Source organism: Haemorhous mexicanus, chromosome 1 (genome assembly GCF_027477595.1).
Source record: "Haemorhous mexicanus isolate bHaeMex1 chromosome 1, bHaeMex1.pri, whole genome shotgun sequence".
In the NCBI taxonomy this organism is placed as follows: domain Eukaryota; kingdom Metazoa; phylum Chordata; class Aves; order Passeriformes; family Fringillidae; genus Haemorhous; species Haemorhous mexicanus.
This window is the reverse complement of record NC_082341.1, coordinates 53,799,270-53,817,654: the sequence shown is the minus strand read 5'-3', so window position 1 is coordinate 53,817,654 and position 18,385 is coordinate 53,799,270. Positions and strand designations below refer to the sequence as shown.

The 18,385-nt window shown below is 37.5% G+C and overlaps 1 protein-coding gene across 6 annotated transcripts in view; it reads left to right on the top strand.

Annotated features, from left to right (window-relative positions):
• VPS41 (VPS41 subunit of HOPS complex) overlaps positions 1–18,385 on the top strand; it is a 111,762-nt gene that overhangs the window by 79,461 nt on the left and 13,916 nt on the right. For all 6 annotated transcript variants that reach the window (XM_059849624.1, XM_059849615.1, XM_059849634.1 and 3 more), the window contains 11 exons: positions 261–376; positions 1,747–1,803; positions 3,951–4,012; positions 4,867–4,948; positions 10,337–10,429; positions 10,924–11,051; positions 11,963–12,107; positions 13,411–13,452; positions 13,560–13,610; positions 14,805–14,942; positions 17,811–17,865. In XM_059849624.1, coding sequence (XP_059705607.1) covers positions 261–376; positions 1,747–1,803; positions 3,951–4,012; positions 4,867–4,948; positions 10,337–10,429; positions 10,924–11,051; positions 11,963–12,107; positions 13,411–13,452; positions 13,560–13,610; positions 14,805–14,942; positions 17,811–17,865 — 969 coding nt within the window. The remainder of the gene's footprint in view (positions 1–260; positions 377–1,746; positions 1,804–3,950; positions 4,013–4,866; positions 4,949–10,336; positions 10,430–10,923; positions 11,052–11,962; positions 12,108–13,410; positions 13,453–13,559; positions 13,611–14,804; positions 14,943–17,810; positions 17,866–18,385) is intronic.

The following is an 18,385-nucleotide window of genomic DNA, read 5'->3' as shown; positions in this document are numbered from 1 at the left end:
ATAATAATGGGTTCTAAAACATCATAAAGTTTACACATAGTGGATGAATCAGAATTTGCAATAAGTTGTAGTGGTTTTTTTAAATATATTTAGCCATTTAAACCAGTTTTAATTTATTGGAGAATACAGCATTCAAACTAGTGTGTCCTGCAGGAGTAGCCTTGCTGTCTCCTCTTTGTAAATTCCCCTCAAGGGTATGCTAAAAAGCAGAACTTTACTTAAAGAAAATAATAATATTAAAACTGTGTATGCATTTGCAGAGTATTCGGAAGGTGAATCACTTTTTTATATCATCAGCCCAAGAGATGTGGTTGTGGCCAAAGAGCGGGACCAAGATGATCACATTGACTGGCTTCTCGAAAAGAAGAAATACGAAGTAATTTTTACATCATTCTTTCCTTCAGACTTTCCTTGTTTGGAAATTGGAGTAGGATGATGGACTGCGCTAGGTCATTTGGATTGGACCATTTCTGTTCCTAGAGTCATTGAGTAAATGCTTGTAAAGGATGGGAGTTAACTATACATTACTCCATCTCTTACAGAGTTAGTCTCACTACTGAAACAACTAATCGGAATTTCACCTAAGTGAGGTAGCTGAATTAGATGCTGAAAATACTGCTCTCATCATCAGTTATGAAATGTTTTAGCTGACACTGAAAATTAATAAAGCTGGGTTTTGGCTTTAGAATAGCAGAAGAGTTAACTAATGAGCTGTGCTTTTCAAAGTAAAATACTATGGTGTTAAACTGTACCTGCACTTGCTGAAAGTAGTGTTGCTCACAATAAAGCTCATCCAGTATTAAAAGACAAGGGTATACAGCGCTCTTGGAAAAAAAACAGCACACCATTTGGTTGTGGAAATACTGATGTTTGAGTATGTATATCTAAACACCTAAAGCAATAATAATAATTTCTTTCACACAGTGGTCTGAATTCTAATATCCTGCATTGAGAACATTTGTTATGATGCATAAAGTTAACTAGCAAACTCTAATTTATGTTTGTTGTGTGCCCATTATAAGGAAAAAAAAGTGGAAAAAACATTCAACATGTATTGCTTTTGCTAATATAATCATGATATTTCTCATGCAGATTTGTTTAAATCCTTGTGGATGCTTTTGCATTGGAATAACAAACTTGTATGATGAGTATAGTTTTGCAATATATGTAAATCACAGCATTTGGTCCCTGAAGACTCCAGTAATTTGCAAGTGACAGCTGTGTGCATGCCTTTATGAAAGCCATTTGAGTTAGTAGACAGGCCTGTTATGATGTATCTTAAAGGTTTCATTTTTATTTTTAAAAGTGCCAGCTTTTTTTCTATACATTCGAAAAAAATATGACACTTAAATATAACTCATTCTGACTGAAGAAGACATTTGGTCTGGGGAACTGGAAGGTAACTTTCCCCCATTCACCCCTTTTCCTGTTGATTTTTTTCACAGGTTTTAGTAGTGAAGTGGTCTCTTTTGAAAATGATCAAATGTGATTGCATTGTGTGTTTTCTTGTGATTTGATCTTAATATAATAATGTGGAGTGAACCCAGATGGAAACAAAAGTAGTTTGCGCTTTGCTTGACTGCTTTTGAGTATGAATTCAAAGCTGTTCATCCAGCCATGGCATTAAAAATTCTAGTGCTTCCAACACCCTACTCTGAAAAAGAGTTGATTTATACAGTTCTAGAGCTTTCTGTATTGAAAGTTTGTGTATTTGACTGGTATCTGTTTTCTCCTTTTTGAATATAGGAAGCTTTGATGGCAGCTGAGATCAGTCAGAAAACCATAAAAAAGCACAAGATTTTGGTAAGTCTCAAAATTTCTATTCAGAATATAGTATCTTCTTTCTTTTAGAATGCTGTAAGATGCAACAAATATATTCCTTGTTTTTTATAACACCAGGAAATAACTGTTGGGCATATTCCAACTGGCATGGAAAGGATCTGCATTTTATGAAGGTGCTATTGGCATTGAAAGGAAGAGAATTCCATTTCTCTGACTGCTGATGGGGATTTTTGTTTGCCTTTACTTTTGTATTAAATTTACTGTTGTTTGAAGTAACACACATTATTTCACTATTAGAGATTGCAGGCAGGAGTGACAAATTTCTCCTTAACTTATACCTTGTAAATGTGACAGGATTTTGTAAAAAGTTTAAGAGGTGCTTCTTTTCTCACATATAGTTATTTCCTATGTTTTAGTCCCTTTTACAGAGCAACGAAGGGTATCAATGTTTAAAAGAAAAGGGAAATGGTGTAATAGACACAAAAGTGTCACTAATTTTATCTTTTGTTTGTTTGTTTTTGTTTAAATTCACTAATACTGATGCTGCTTTAAATTGAAATCTGTACAAAGTGTTCAAGATGTGTTTAATTTTTTTGGCCAGTTTACTGGTGTTAGAAGCACACTGTATATCAGTGAGTCTTAAAAAGTTTATTCTTGTCTAGTCCAGAAGTTGAATCAAGATTTAAATGGCATGCCATTACCTATCACAGAGCTTGCATTTATCAAAACTACTCTGTGACCCTTGCAAAAGATGTAAATAATTGTTAAAGGAGGTCCTGGCAATGCATTAGGAGGAAAAAAAGGAAGCCAAACAAACACCAAACTAAATAAAGAAACCCCACAGCTTTTCTTTTGCTTTGCAGAAATTTGCCCTGCAATAAATGATTAAATTCAGTGACATACAAGCAGTTTTTGAGAGTTTGGTCTCCAAAGCAAAAGCCAGCAGAATGTGTTGAAACAAAATGTTGACATCAAGCCCTAAGTGAAGGATTAGTGGTACACTGATTTGAAACAACTCATGCTCTCACTGCCTAGTGACATCACACTCAGGATACCTAACAAGTCTGGTAGCCTTGGGGATTTTTTAGATGGAAGTAATTATCACTGCTCCTCTGCACCTCTTGAGCAGAGCACGAAGACCCTAAAACAAACAGATCTACATCTCTTTTCCTTATACATCTTCTCTGCTCACTGGGAAGCTGGTCCACAGAAGAATGAAGATTTCTGTTAGTCTCTTTCTTGAGAATGGTGAAGTTGAAAATACGAAAGTGGTTCCTAAAATCTTGTGTATGTGCATTTTTTTTCTAACTTTGTAGTAGATTGACCAGTTGAAGTTGTTGGATACCCCTATTCATATTCTGCTATGGTCAATACTGTTCTTGATATTGATCAAAGAAATGTTGTGTCTCAGAAGATGCAATTGTTTAATTTTTTTAAGAAACAAGGACTTCTTTTTCATTGTACAGCTTCGTTTTTTTCCTTTTCTCCTTTTTCTTTTCTAGAAACAATGTGGTTTTTTTAGTGATGTGATTCTTAAGTTATGCAATGAGTATGCTGAGTTATGTCAAAATGGATATGAGTGTTGAGATTACATTAGGAGTCTCATGTCAAAATTTTAATATATATTAAATGCATATCAGAAACATTTTACAACTGTCCTGTGTGAAGAACTTTGAGAAAGAAAATTTGGTATGTATTAACTAGTAATCTTGTTAAGTTCTCAGTAATTCCTGCACTTTATTGAGCAACATTAGGGTTTATATTCTCAACGAACTTTTTGCCCTCCTCTACAAAGTGTGTTCACAATGAGTATGTCTTACACAATAAGTGGTGGTTTTCTTTTTGAACTGAGTCAAGCACAGGAAGATCAGCTATGTGTTTCAAACAATCCTTAATTGAGAGACTGCCATAGAGGTGGCAGTCTTCTCAGCATCAGTAAGGTTATGAGAATTATTTAATAGAGCACCTTTAGTTAAACCTATGAGCAGTCTGTGCAAGTATTTTGTATTGACTCTTCTGTGGGCCCTGCTTGCAAAGGAGAATCAGGGGATGCACTTAGAGCCTTGAATTTCCAACTGTATGCATTACTGTTACAGTAGTTCTGTACAGTAGTCAGGTAGTTCACTTCCAGACTTTTATAACTAATTCTCTGGTTTTATTCCCTCTAGGACATTGGCTTAGCCTATATAAATCACCTGATGGAGAAAGGAGAGTATGACCTGGCTGCTCGGTAACCTAGTATTAAAGATCTTCTTTGCTGGCTGAAGTGTGTCTGTGTAGGAAAAAAGCAAAAACAAATTATTGATTCGAAGTATTCATGGATGTTGATTTTCTGTGTGTTCTGGAATTTCGGAAGTTTCAAAACATAGAGGTGTATTGCAGTGCCATATATGTTTTTGCCTGTAGTGACCTAAAAGTTGCTAAAACTTTTAACTGGAATTGAGGCATATATTTTTGAAAGTAAGCCTTGATTTTTCAGAGTCACACTAGATATTCAAAACTAAGGTTTTCTTTGGATTTTGATAGACTCAGTTTATTAGTGTGACATTGAACCTAAGAACATCAGAAAATAATTTGATTTTGCATAGGTATAAACAAAAATGTCAAATATGGGAATCTAAAGTAAGGATCAGAAATTACCCAAGGTTTTTGTTTTCATATACATGTAAGTGTAAGCATATCTTTTTAAGTGTTCGGTTTTTCTCAGCTGAGATTTAAAGACTTCACTCATAAAGCTGACCAAGAGGGTGGCATCTCTGCCTGTGGTGTGTGGATTTCAACTCGATGATGTTTAAGCTCCCTTCCAATCCAAACCATGCCATGATTCTATGAAAGCTAATATGGCCCTAATCACTAAGGTTGAATGCATAATAAGCAGTTAGTCCTCTTGGATGCAACAAAATATTAAGGTTTGAAAGGAGGAGAACCTGGCATACTCTACTTAAAGTGGTGGTTGCCAAAATAAGTCACTTTTACAAGTGTCATGATAGGGAGGAGAAGAAAGAAATCCTTGTAGTAATGCTGTCACATTTGTATTACTTTCTGTACCTACTTTTGTTCACATCTCTTTCATTTTTCTTGCAGAAAGTGCCAAAAAATCCTTGGCAAAAACACGGAACTCTGGGAATTTGAAGTTTACAAGTTTAAAGAAATAGGTCAGCTTAAAGTAAGTTAATTTCTGTGTCTGCACCCAAGTATTTTGTATGTTGTACTTACTGTTTGTATTGACCAAGTATCTAAAGCATCACATTAAATGGCCCTGTTCTGGTATTGCTGCCCCAGATCTCTGTTTCTAGACAGCTGTCTTTCTGATTGATGTGTAAATTATTTAAAACAAGATTGAAGGCTTAGTGCTATGTATTTTACTTGTTGGCAGTCTCCAACATGAAAGACCCACCCCCAAAGCTTTTACTTGCTAAGATGCTCACAGTTAAATACATCTTTCCCATTTACTTTTCATTCATTTCCAGTGTATCCTAAAAATACTACCCCAGATATTAAGGGAAACAGACTATGTGGATGCCAGTCATTCTGGTAAATGCTGGTCCATTGCAACAGTTACACAGTTTTAAGTGTTAAAGAATTGCAAAGCAGCAGTGAAGACCGATGCTGTGTGCTAGAAATGGTGGTGAGAAAGAGGAGCAGTCTGCGCTGCCTGGTGTTTTCCCTAGTCTCAAACCAGCTACTACAACAGTACACATTTAATGTGAGAGTCTCAGTTAATAAATTGCACAGTACATAAAACCTAGTACTGTCACTGCTAAAGCAATTGAAAACTTTATGCACACTCCCTTTGGTAACATGTGTACATTTACTTCTGAATTTTATGTCTTCCTATTCAAACTCAATGAGCCAGAAAGGACATGCTATTAAGATCTCACAGCATACAGTCCCTTGCTGCTTTTGAGCTATTTAATTCTGTTCAAAGACCAAAAGTGTTTCAGCATTACAAATTTCAGAAATGTCTGACTTCGGTTTCAGGGCCACTCCAATGCAAAAACAGCCTTGCCTTTAGTATGGCTTCTTTGTGGTTTGGTGTGCTCTTTACTACTTTGGAAGATGAAGTCCTGTGTTTCTGTTTCTTTATTTCAGTCCAGTAAAGGACTTGAATGCAGGTACAGGTGAATTTTTGATACACTGCTTCCTCTTTCGGGTTCATTTTGTTTTTTAGCTGCAAATTTCTAGAAGGGATGCTTGTCTTGTCTCCACTTACATCATCCAGCAGACTGTAAAATACAAGAATATTTGCAGGTTTGTTGCAAAAACATCTTGCCTCAATTACCGCCTTTCTTAGTTGGCTATTTTCAGCCTTTAGAATATCTCTTTTCTTCTTAGAGCCTAGGCCCAGGAACTCTCAGAAATACATGAGATGCAGTCCATTACATTATTCAGCTTCAAGCTGCAGTTCTGTAAAATGCCTGTCTTATTTCACTATTTCAGTTGCATATAACTTTTCCTAGATTTCTAAAGATATCTGAGTATCAGTAAGCCAGATCTGAAAGAATCTTGTAATGGTCCTTGTAATGCTTGGGATCACTTGTGTGGAATTTTTACCTACTAACGTGACTAGCAGATATTAAACATCGTATTGTAACTGGCCTATAATGGCTTTCAGCCCTGATGAGAAGGCTATTGAGATGTGGAAACAGAGTTTATTTCAAAACAGAATTGTCTTGGAAGAATTTGCACTGCTTTTAAGTTGTTGCCTGAAATACGGTGTTTCAAATCTAGCATGATTTGCCAATAACTAAGGTTGACAGTAAACTTGAGATTTCCTTCCTGAGCAGAGGAATCTGTGATACCCCCGTGTCAAATTCCATGGGGTGAGTGTTGTTGTTTGTGTGTGATTTTAGGGCGTTTTTTAATGTTCTGTATTAAGCGGTCCTGTTTGGCTACCAAAGGTTGCACTTTGATATCTTGATGTCTCTCATCTTCAATGAATGTCCTCTATGAAACCTAGTTGTGTCAGTTTCAATATTCTAGAGCCTTGCAGTGATCTGTTCCTCTCCTGCTCCAGCACTGGTGGCTTGAGGGAGTTATGTGCTCATGTTGCCTCATGCCCAACCTGGAAATGAAACTCAACATAATTTTAGTAAGGAGGTAATATGAAAGAGAATCTTTTTTTGAAGGCCTTCAGGAGCAGTTATGGAAAGGTGTCCACAAAAGCCCACCCCTACAGGGATGAGTACATATTTATAGGTTTTAGGAAATTAGCATAATTGATAAAGAGCACTAGTTAGGAGGATAAGTGGTGATGCAATTCCCCCCCAGGTCAAGCCTCTTCTGTGGAGCCCCCACTTCAGCACTGTGCTATGCTCTGTCTGTGAAATGTATCTTGAAGAGTTGTTCTCGGCCTTGGTTCCCAGGAAGAACCAAGAGAGCCTTGTACCTCCTGGGGCTTGGAGCTCTGCAGTTTGTTTTGTCTTTTTGCTTAAGGAAAGCCCATGGAAAAGTACAGGGAAAACTGGTCACTAATACGGTAGGTGACAGCATTACAAATATACTTGTGAAGAATACAGAGAACATATAAAATTAAAAAAGGCAAAACCCAAATGGCATCACTTGTGCTCAGGTCACTTCAGTATAAAATCTAATGGTTCAGCTCAAGCAGCTGAGGGAGGTAGATGGATTCAAAGGAAGGTTTCAGACTTTGTGACTGGTGGCTGTTGTGGCCTGAGAGATACCCTCCATTCTGTTTGCTGTGACAGCAGTGACTTTCAGCAGTGGTGCAGGATGATCAGCTAACAGCAGCAGTGCTTTAACCAAAACACTGGTTGGAAGACATTTAAAAGACTTCACTGGACTGTAGTGGGCATAACAGAGAGAAGCACTATCCTAAAAGGCTCTTTCGTCGCTCAGATAGTCTTTGAGGAATAAATAATTGTTGTTCTGCCTTATTGGTGAGATGGTTTAGGCTATCTTATGTCAACTTTTATATGGGTTTTCTTGTATATACCTCATCCTTACATTTATTGATGAAAAGTCTGAAAGCAGATCTTGAAAAGAAACAAGGGAAGAAAATACTTCTCTATGTAGTATCCCTTTTTTATTTAAAGTTACTTTACCACATAGTTCAAGAATTGGTACAAAGACAGTCTGATTCAGAAGCTTTTTTGTCTGACTTTGCTCCCTACCTGCAGCTTAAAAATAAAATAGGAAGAGTTTGTAACCTCCAGCATGGGTCACCTTTGTGCCAAGGCTTAAAAATAACTAGTATGCTTCTTACATGCTTCGTGTATGCTTTCCTGAGCATGGTGGTCAAACTGCATGAGGTGGCTGTGGTTTTTCTTCAAAGCAGTGGGACATGGGCCAGGAGACATTTCCTTCATGAAGCAGCCTGGCTCACACACAACGAAACTACACCTCTCCAGAGCTTGCTGTATGGCCAAACTGCAGCCAAGAGTCACAACAATCTGTTGAGGGAGGTTGTTCATTTAGGAGGTAGCAGGAAGGTAGAAAATGGGAGTGAAAACAGCCATTGGGGATTGCCTTCTGCCTTTGTGTCTCCAGTTAATGTCTAGCTTGCTTTCTCTCTGGTCAAAAGAGACTTTTTATGAAGGGGTCAGGAATATACCCCAGAGCAGCCATCAAGACTCTACCCTGAGTTAACTGATAAATCCTGTGATAGCTGGTGGGAGCTGATGTTGGCAGCACTACATTTCAAAAACTGACCAAGTCCAAACAGCAAAGGGAGAGGAGAGATCTAAAATGTAGTAAGATGTTTTTTCTCCTGCTTTGTTCAAGCAACTGCAGTAACAAAATGCTATTGTACCATGTGCCAATAGCAGGCAACAGGCAACATCTCTGAGTGTTTGGAAGAATTTCACTGGTGTTGGTCCCTCAGCTACAAGCCCTACAATTCCCATACAGCTGGTAGCAGTGGGATTTATTTTGGTAGGTGGAAATAATCTTGGCCTCTAGTTGCATGGGATAGTGCCAATTAGATTCTGTGTTGAAATTACAGGGTATGAGCTGATTTATTCTGGCAGCTTCTCATCTCTTGCTTGCTGGAATGCAATTCCTTAACACCTTCTATACAGTAATAGATCGCATGCCTTCATCCTTTTCATGGAAAGATATATTTTCAAATTAATTTTCAATTTGGTATGTAAAAATAGCCCTTCATAGAATGTGATGACCCCAAAGAAAGTCATAATTCAAAATTACACATGTATTGTGCTTGCATGATCAGGTTCTGGTAGTGGGAGTGCTACAGTAGTGGCTTCTGTGAGAAGCTGGCAGAAGCTTCCCCTATGTCCATCAAAGCCAATGCCAGCCAGCTCCAGGATGAACCAACTGCTGGCCAAGATCAAGCCAGTCAGGAATTATAAGATCACCTCTGCAATTACAGATTTAAAAACAATGGGAAAAAAGCTATTGCACAGTTGTAACTGTGACCAGAGAGGAACTGAGTGATAGTATGAGAGAGGAAACAACTCTGCAGACACCAAGGTCAGTGGAGAAGGAGGAGGAGGAGATCCAGGCACCAGAGCTGAGATTCCTCTGCAGGCCATGGTGAAGACCAGAAGCAGCTGTGTCCCTGCAGCCCATGGAGGACAAAAGGGATGTAGAGATCCACCTGCAGCCGGTGTAGGAGCCCATGCTGGAGTGGGCTCCACCTGAAGGACTGCATCCAATGGAAGAGTGACCCAGATTGCAGTAGTTCATGGGGAACTGTTGCCCATGGGATGGATTCATGTTAAAGAAGTTTGTGGAGAGCTGTCTCCTGTGGGAGGGAACCCATGCTGGAGGAGGGGAAGGACTTCTCTACCTGAGCAGCAAGAGGAGAAACATGTGATGAGCTGACAGTCATTCCCTGTCAATCAGTCCCTATTCTCTGTCTCCCTGTGTTTCTGGGGTGAAGGAGGTAGAGCCCATGAGGGAGGAATGGATGGGGGAAGGTGTTTTTGAGATTATTTCACTTCTTATTATCCTGCTCTGGTTTGGTTATTAAAAAATTCGATTACTATCCCAAATGTGAGTCTGTTTTGCTATGATAGTATTTGGTGAGTGATCCCTGGATCTTATCTTAAGCCATGAACCCTTCATTATATTTTTTCTCCTCCGTCCAGTTGTGGAGGGAAGTGAGAAAATGGCTTTGTTGGGTACCTGGTGTCCAGTCAGGTCAATCCACTACAATACATTTTTCAGCTAGTGAATCCTTCTACCTTTTTACAAGGCCAAGACTTAACAAAATGGATTTTGACAACATTTTTGTTTTAGGGGTCTTTTATGGGTTTTGTTTTCTAAATGACTACTGGTCTCTTAAGGACAATGGCTGATTCTCCTATTCTAATTAGTATCTTGCCACCTGTCTCTCAAATGATAGTTCTTTCAAGTGAGTTATAAAATTTTAGTGTGTATAATCCTAAAGTAAATAACTTCTGGGTGCTGCTTACAAGTATGAGTTTATAAGGTTTCCAGTGATTACCAGGGGCCATGTTTTGCATATAGCCTTGTTCTTTTGTTTTGCAATATTTTTTTTTTCCTATCAGTGTACCAGGATGTTACATGTCATTCACCATCTGACACTTTGTTCTCTTTGATCCTATAGGCAATTAGTCGTTACTTGCCAAGACAAGATCCAGTTTTGAAACCTCTGATCTACGAAATGGTCCTGCATGAATTTTTAGAAAGTGATTATGAGGTACTGCAGCCTGATACGTTCCACATCAATGTGTCCCATAGTTATTGCCAGCCAAATACCCTTAGCAGTGAAGAATTCTGACAGCAAATTCTCTGATGTATTCAAACAGATTATCAATGGACAGTTCCAGAAAAATTACAATATTTAAAACTTTAATTTTAATTTTAAGAGAATAAATAGAATGTTCTTCAAAGCATGCAAATACTGTAAGACTGATTATTTGACTGTTATTTTTAGGTTTTTCAATGTAGCATAAGTGGTTGAGGTGATGAACAAAGCCTGCAGCACCTGAGACTCAGTATTATGAATTATAATAACATTGTCCTAAGAAGGAAAATCTGTGTTCTCCACTGTACATGTCTGTGGGCACATGAAAGTTCCTTGAAGGTTAAGGACAGCAGGTATAATCTCAGAGGCTTAGCTGAAGCTTTGATGTTTTGAAATGCTCCTTAGGCCATTCTTCCTATTTCTGTTACAATCTCTTATACTTTTAGGGGTTTGCAACCCTAATAAAAGAGTGGCCTGGAGATCTGTACAACAACACAGTCATTGTTCAAGCTGTAGTGGATCACCTGAGGAAAGATCCACAGAACAGGACTTTGCTACGAACACTTGCAGAATTGTGAGTACAGTTTTAAATTCCTGTTACAAAAAGTACACTTAAAATAGTGTACTGCAGTTTATTCGTATTTATTTAGCTCTCTTAACAGAAATCTTCTTTGCTGCGTCTACAGAGTGTTGGCTTTCTCTCCTCTCCACTCTGCTGATTGCACAGCTTAGCAATTCTTTACTCTTCCTTGTAATGTTCACGTCAAGTATGAAAGCAAATTGTTAAGCATGAGATTGGATTTCCAACTCCTCTTTCCAAAGTAAATAACTAACATTCCTCTTCATACTGTCAGAGGAAACCTCTTTTCTGAAGTGTGCATTTCAGAATTACCCATGTAAAAATAAAATGGTGGGGGATTTTCCCCACTATTTAAGAAGTAGTATATTTAGGTTTACTGCATGGATGGAAACATGTGACTGGAAAATGTGCCAAAACTGATCTGGTTCTTGGTCACTTCATACAGGGATAAAGCTCTTTGATTTTCTCAGCCTGATCACTGTATTATTTTCTCGCTGCTTCTTTGAAGAAAGAAGAGTTACTTTCTATTGCTGTGTTACAATCTGTCCCAAAAGTTTAAAGACAACAATGTTGTTTTTAGCTCTGAAGAATGTTTCAGCTGATTTCCAAGAACTGAAAGGCTAGCATTTTGTGTCTTCCCCTGTGAGTTAAAAATGGAGAAAGAAACTGCAGAAAACTGCAGGTCCAAACACAAATGAAGGCCAGTATAAACAGTGGTGAAATTAATGTTGCCTGATGTTTATTTCCCCTTACAAAAATGAATCACAGGTCTGTTTGGATATTTATAAAATCAAGTAGTGTCCTAACATTTTACATACTAGAGTATGTTTATACTTTCTCTCATAAATGATTTTCCTACACTTAAGTATGTAACATTACATGTATTATAATCCTGTTTTTATCAGGTACACTTACGATCAGCGCTATGGCAGAGCCCTAGAAATCTACCTAACTCTGAGGCACAAAGATGTCTTCCAGTTGATCCATAAGCACAATCTCTTCAGTTCTATCAGAGACAAAATTGTTCTGCTCATGGATTTTGATTCAGAGGTATAGTGATCCTAAAGATTTTATATTCACTTTCCTCTAAATACAATTTAACAGATTAAAAATAAATTATCTATACATGATGTTGAGGCAGAGAGTGTGTTTGCTACATCTGGATACATTCTAAAATAAGGAGATTGTTTGCCTAGATTACAAAATAATTGACCCAAGGATTATTTTTTCCTTCATATTTCCATTTGTGTTTCCATTTCCATTTTTGTCACTCTCAGTGAGAAAAGTGAGTGTCCGCATTATTTGAGAACATCATGGTGATTATTTGAGAACATTGTTGTGATATTCATTGTTGTGTCACAACACTGAATATCATTTCACAGAGTATCATTTCACCATGTTATTCTTTCTGTATTTTGAATTAAATAATGGTGTTAATAAGCCAAAGAAAGGAGATAGTGGATTTATTTAAGCATATATTAAATGTACTTGCCATTTTCCTTTCACCACAGAAAATTAATGTGCCTCTGAAAGGTTACAAGATTATTAACCTAAATTCCAAAAAGCAGAAAGTGTTTATTCCATGCTGAATTCTATCTTCTTTCTTTCCAGCTGGCTGTAAAACTGAAATGAATTTTGGTGTGATCACTGAGAAGATAACCAAGTAGATCTCTTTTTTCAGTGCAATAGTTGTTCAAGCACTGTAGCTAAAATATAGATCTCTGCTGTTGATGATCATCTTTAGTACGCCCATTTTTCTCCATTCATGGAGAAAAAAAAAGTATGATTTTTTTTAATTCAATAGAATAAGTTGTATTAGGAATCTGTGGTTTGGTATTTTTTGAAAGTGAAGCAAAAGTTTGCTCTTAAAAGAGGAAGCAGAACCTGAATCCTGGTGGCCACTTGACTTAGATGGTCTTGTCTGCTTGATTAATGGTATTGGTGTCCAGGTAGTTTGAAGGAATCCAGTTGTGAGGCAGGTTAAATTGTGTGTTTCTTACATAGTCATCACCCTGCAGTTCCCTTTTGAGATGGAGCAAATGGTATTTCTACATCGTTTGGCAGTAGCTTTTTGTGATTGATTGTGATTCAGTGGGCATACTTCACCTGCAGTGTAGGTGCACAGCATTTACTGCTGTTAATGAGGGAACTTAGGAGAAGTATTCTGGAAGAATACTGCGATGCTGTGCTGTCAGGATATGCTGGTGTTTTGTAAATTGCTCTCTGAATTTCTGTTGCTGAAAAGAGTATGTCTGTCCATCTGACACCCATCAGTGAGTAAGCATAATACAATATAGAGTGTAAGAAAATATGTGTGCCTGTTGCCTACTTGACTTCTCTTTCTCTGTTGTAGAAAGCGGTAGACATGCTTTTGGATAATGAAGATAAAATTTCCGTGAGTATAACAAGTTCATGGCATGGCAGTCCAATGCTAGCTTTTATTGCCTGTCCTTTTTCCAGTCTTGTAAATGTGATGTTTATCACAGGTTTGCTTTGTTTCAGATTGACAGAGTTGTTGAAGAATTAGAAAACAGGCCTGAGTTACAGCATGTGGTAAATATTCCTGTATTCTGTTGATTTGAAGTTGAGCTGAGTAAACTCTTGGCTGGACATACCTTTTCAGGTGTGTTTATCTTGTCAAAGTGCACCTGACACTGAAATGTCATAAATCATCAGAGACAAAGTGGCTACTTCTGCCAATTTCCTATTTAGCATGGCCATAGCCTCTTCACAGTAGTTAAATGATCTTAAAATGTGTACCTGTGAGAATTTGATTACATAATGCAGACTTATTAACATCTCCTTATAGCACTGTAGGCACTGTCTTTTCTGGTCAATTACTTCCCAAAAATGGGATTGGTTGGTTGGTGCAGCTCTAAAATACGTTTTGCTGATCCATAGAGAAAGTGAATTGTTTGTTTTTCTGTAGCTGTAGCTTCCATACACTGTCAAATTGTTCTTGTTTTTCAGAATTACAGTATCACTGTAGGGCTGTGGCTCCACACTGCTATTCCAAAAGCTCCTCTTTGGTTTGAACTTCCTGTCAGTGGAGTACATAATATGTGACTGTGGACTTGGGCTGTATTAGAGAGGGAAGTTTAACTTGCTGCTGGTTACAGATAGGGCTCAGGTGTTCATCTGGTGAAGAGGTGATTTATGGGTTAGAGATCTGATTATGGGAAACAGATCTATGAAAAGTGCAGTCCGCAGCCCAAGAGCCTTGCAAAAGCAGCTGGCAGACTGTCAGTTTACAGAAGGGATGCATACAGAGGAAGGCAACAAAAGATGGTGAATGGTCTAAAGGGGAAGCCACAGACAGAGCAGCTGAGGTTGTTTAGCCTGGAGAAAAGGAGACTGAGGGGAATCCTTGTAGCTATTTACACCTTATTCAAAGGGAAGCATCAGTAGGCACTAATCTCTTCTCTGTTGACCTGTGACAGGACCCAAGGGAACAGCATGAAGCTGTGTCAGGGGAGGTTTAGATTAGATATTAGGAAAAGCTTTGCCCACTATAGTGGCTGGGAACTGGAACAGGCTTCCACTCCAGGGAAGTAGTCACAGCATCAAGCCTATCTGAGTTCAAGAAGCATTTGGACAATGCTCTCAGGAGCATGGTGTGGTTCCTGGGGCTGTCCTGCGCAGGGCCAGGAGTTGAAATTTGATTCCCTTCCAACTCAGGAGTTTCTGTTATTCCATTAATAATATTGAATAAGTGAGTTTGAATTCTGATTCTTTTTTGATTCCTAGTATTTACACAAGCTTTTCAAAAGAGACCACCATAAAGGCCAACGATATCATGAGAAACAGATCAGTCTTTATGCTGAATATGATCGACCAAACTTACTTCCATTTCTCAGAGACAGCACACACTGCCCACTGGAGAAGGTAAGCCCCAAAAATCTAAGCATAGATCCTTGATTTTTATTAAGGTCCTGGTCTGTAGCTTGTGGTCTTGTGAATTTCAAGCCATGTCTGGTACTGCCCTCTACTGCCAATATGAGGGATCCTTCAAGTTTGTGACCATGACCTGCAGTTTGGTTTGCAGAGCTGATGACACCTCAGACTTTCCTCTCTCAGCTCACAGGGCAGGAATTGATGGGTGTTTTTAATGCAGACTGCAGTTCTGACTACAGTTCTAGCTACAACATATCTACTCATCAGTGCCTAGCCTGACTGAACAGTAGGTTATGGGTTCAAGAAATTGACAGTCATTTTGCCAAATCTAGGAGCTGTCCATGTTAGATCTTGAAAAACAGTAGCTGTAACTGTAGTTATTCTGTCTTTTTATTGTAAGGCCATAAGTTTCTGTTGAATAGTACACACAGTATACATCACTAAACTAACAGGCCTAAAAGTATTTTGTCTTTGTAATTTGGCTAATACACTTGGGATTTTATAGAGTACCAGGTTTCCATCTTCTAATATTTTTTTTTCCATTTTCATTCCTTGCTCTTTCTTTGTCAAATTACAAAATGCATAAAGGTAAGGCCAATCTTGAGTTGTTTCCCCTGCCTGAATTAATGTGAAGCAAATGGAAATTCTAAGTTTTCCAGTTTAGATGGGTCAGTATTTTCTTATTTGTATTTGTTGCTGTTAATGGCTGAGCAGAGCAGACCTTGTGAAAGGATGCCTATCCACATGCAGCTATAATGATGACACAGCGGAGTAGTTTTCAAGTGTAATATTGAATGTTGTATTTTACATGGTCAACATTCCAAAGAAAGCTATTACTGTTCTTGGTACCTCTCTCGTTTTGCATGCTTTTGTCTACTGGAAAATACATTCTTATATTATTATACCTTCTTAGATTGGAGAATTGGGATTTGTTTAAACCATTACCTGAAACTAGATTGACTAGTTAAGGCAGTGAGCCTGAAAGGTTTCCTGCCAGAAACTTTGGTCTACAATATTGGCTTACTTGTTTTTAACTTTATGATTCTTAGTTTCTGCCTTATGTGTTATTCATATGATCATGGTTTTATGTATAAAACCTTACCTGCATTTTTCATTAATTTTGAGGCAAATTAATTTTCATTATTGCACATCCAGCCTCCTATCTTTAGTGGCAGGTGGTGCAGAAAAGTGCTGTATGAAACTGATGCTCATTGCTGGCATTGCTTTGCTGAAGATACAGGCTACGAGCAAGAATAGATCAGAGACCCATCAGCTTCTGGAAGGTGTAATGCAGTAATCACCAAAGTCAAGAGAGAAGAATGTCAGAAAAAAAAGTGTAATTCTAACCTTAATCTTAAAATGTTAACATCTTTCAGTAAGAAGCTAAGGAAGAGACAAAAAGATACTATTAATTCTGTAATTATACTTCTTACCATGCATGCTGTATAATAACACTTCTTGTGACATACAGGTCTTTGTTCTAAGAAATTGAAAAGGGGACTAAGAATTTCCCAGTTACTGCTAATTTCAGTTCCTGTTAAACAAGTTCCAACACAGTGTATAAATTCCAAAAACCAATTTCTGTTTGAAAACAATCCACTCTTATTATTGTTCTAATAAATTATAAACTCTTCAAGAAGAAATAATTTGTGCTGTCTAGAAGTAAGTAACTTCTAGTCAAGTGCAGTTTAGCAAACATTTTAAAAATGAGCTGAAAGAGAAGTAGGAATGTTCCCTGTTTTCCTCTAGAGGGAGCATGACAGTCAGGAAATGGCTGTATCTAGAACTACTGAATACCTGGTGCTTTGTAATTTACCTTTTAAGTGGAGAGGAAAAAGAGGGCTGTCAGCTGTGTATATAACTTATTAGTATTATTCATACCTTCATTCACCTGAAGTATCTAGTTGGTAATTCACTTACTGAGGGCAAAATTTGTTGTCCATGCCTCTAATCTTCATAGTAACCATTCTGAAATAATGAATGTCGGAAGGAAATGTAAATTCCTACCTCATCTTTGATTATAGTTATACTTTATGTATTTAAAATTTTGATTTCCAGGTGTGAAGGTTGGTGAAAAGTTGTCTTTACAGGAATGCTATGAATCTTGAGTTTGCTTTCTGTTTCCAAATTGGAAACAGACATGGCATTGTTTATGGCATACCGGCCCTGCTGATTTCCTGTTACTACAAACTCATTGGTAATCAGTTTGGTAGTTTTTATAATCGTATAATTTTATAATTTATGATTCCAACTACTCAAAGATACTCTAGCTGCTGAAGATACTTAGCCCTCAGATCTTTAAACCAAATTTACAAGAAGTGCTTCCTCCATATTCTTTCATATTTGTTATTTTGCATTGTCTTGGTAAGCATTTGGAGGGCACTCTTTCTCCTGAAACCATTCTGGTTACCCTGAGGAGATTTTCAGCCTTGTGTTATTAATGAATGTCAAGCAGATTTCCATCACTAGAGACTACATAAGTCTACCCACAGGAAGCAAGTCTTGATAGCAGATAACCTTAATGTTTTGTATTAACCAACTTTTGGAGGTAGAATAAAGAAGTTGCCAGTAGAATTAAAGGCAGAGATTGACATAGTTCAGACTGAAATACCTGTTCTGTCCCCAGATTTGTTCAGTCTCAGAGAAGAATTTTAAGGAGAGTCATGGAAGTCACAGAGTTTCTCTTCTTAATTAAGGCCAGAGGACTTGGCAGTGCTTATTAAGGGAGCTTCATTCCTGTCAAAATTAATAATGTAACTTCATGGAAAAATCAAGCTTCTTGCAATATTTGTGATCAATTAAATTTCATGTTGCATGGTTTCCATATATTCTCTTCTCTCCTCTTCCCTTACATTCAAGGCTCTTGAGATCTGCCAGCAGAGGAACTTTGTAGAAGAGACAGTCTATCTTCTGAGTAAGTAACTCAGAATAAGTAACTGTGATCAATTACAACACTTTTAAACTTGTAATAAAGTTTATGGTGTGAAGATATATCATCTAATATCTAAACAAAATAACATGATTTAGAAAATAAAACAAAGGATACGGTGACTTAACTTCATATATATTGTGTTACTATGTTTTTTACTTGCTTCTTCTGGGGTTCTGAAAGTGTTGCAGAGGCTATGGGGAGCAAGTTAGGTGGGGAGGTATTTCTGATACAATCTCCAAGAGAAGAGTAGTACTGTTGGTTTTGAAAAGAGAGGATAAATTAAAAAAAATTTTTATTCTGAATACATCTTAGAAGCTTGGTATTATTTTTTGCTGAGGTGAAAGATTTGCTTATATTGCTTTCTATTTTTTTTTCTATAAAATTAGTTGTAAATTAACTGCTTCAGCTGGCCAAGAAACCTACCTCTGAATGAGAGGCATTGGAAGACTTATATGTATGTTTATGTGTTAGTCATGAACAGAATAGTAAATATTTTTTAAAC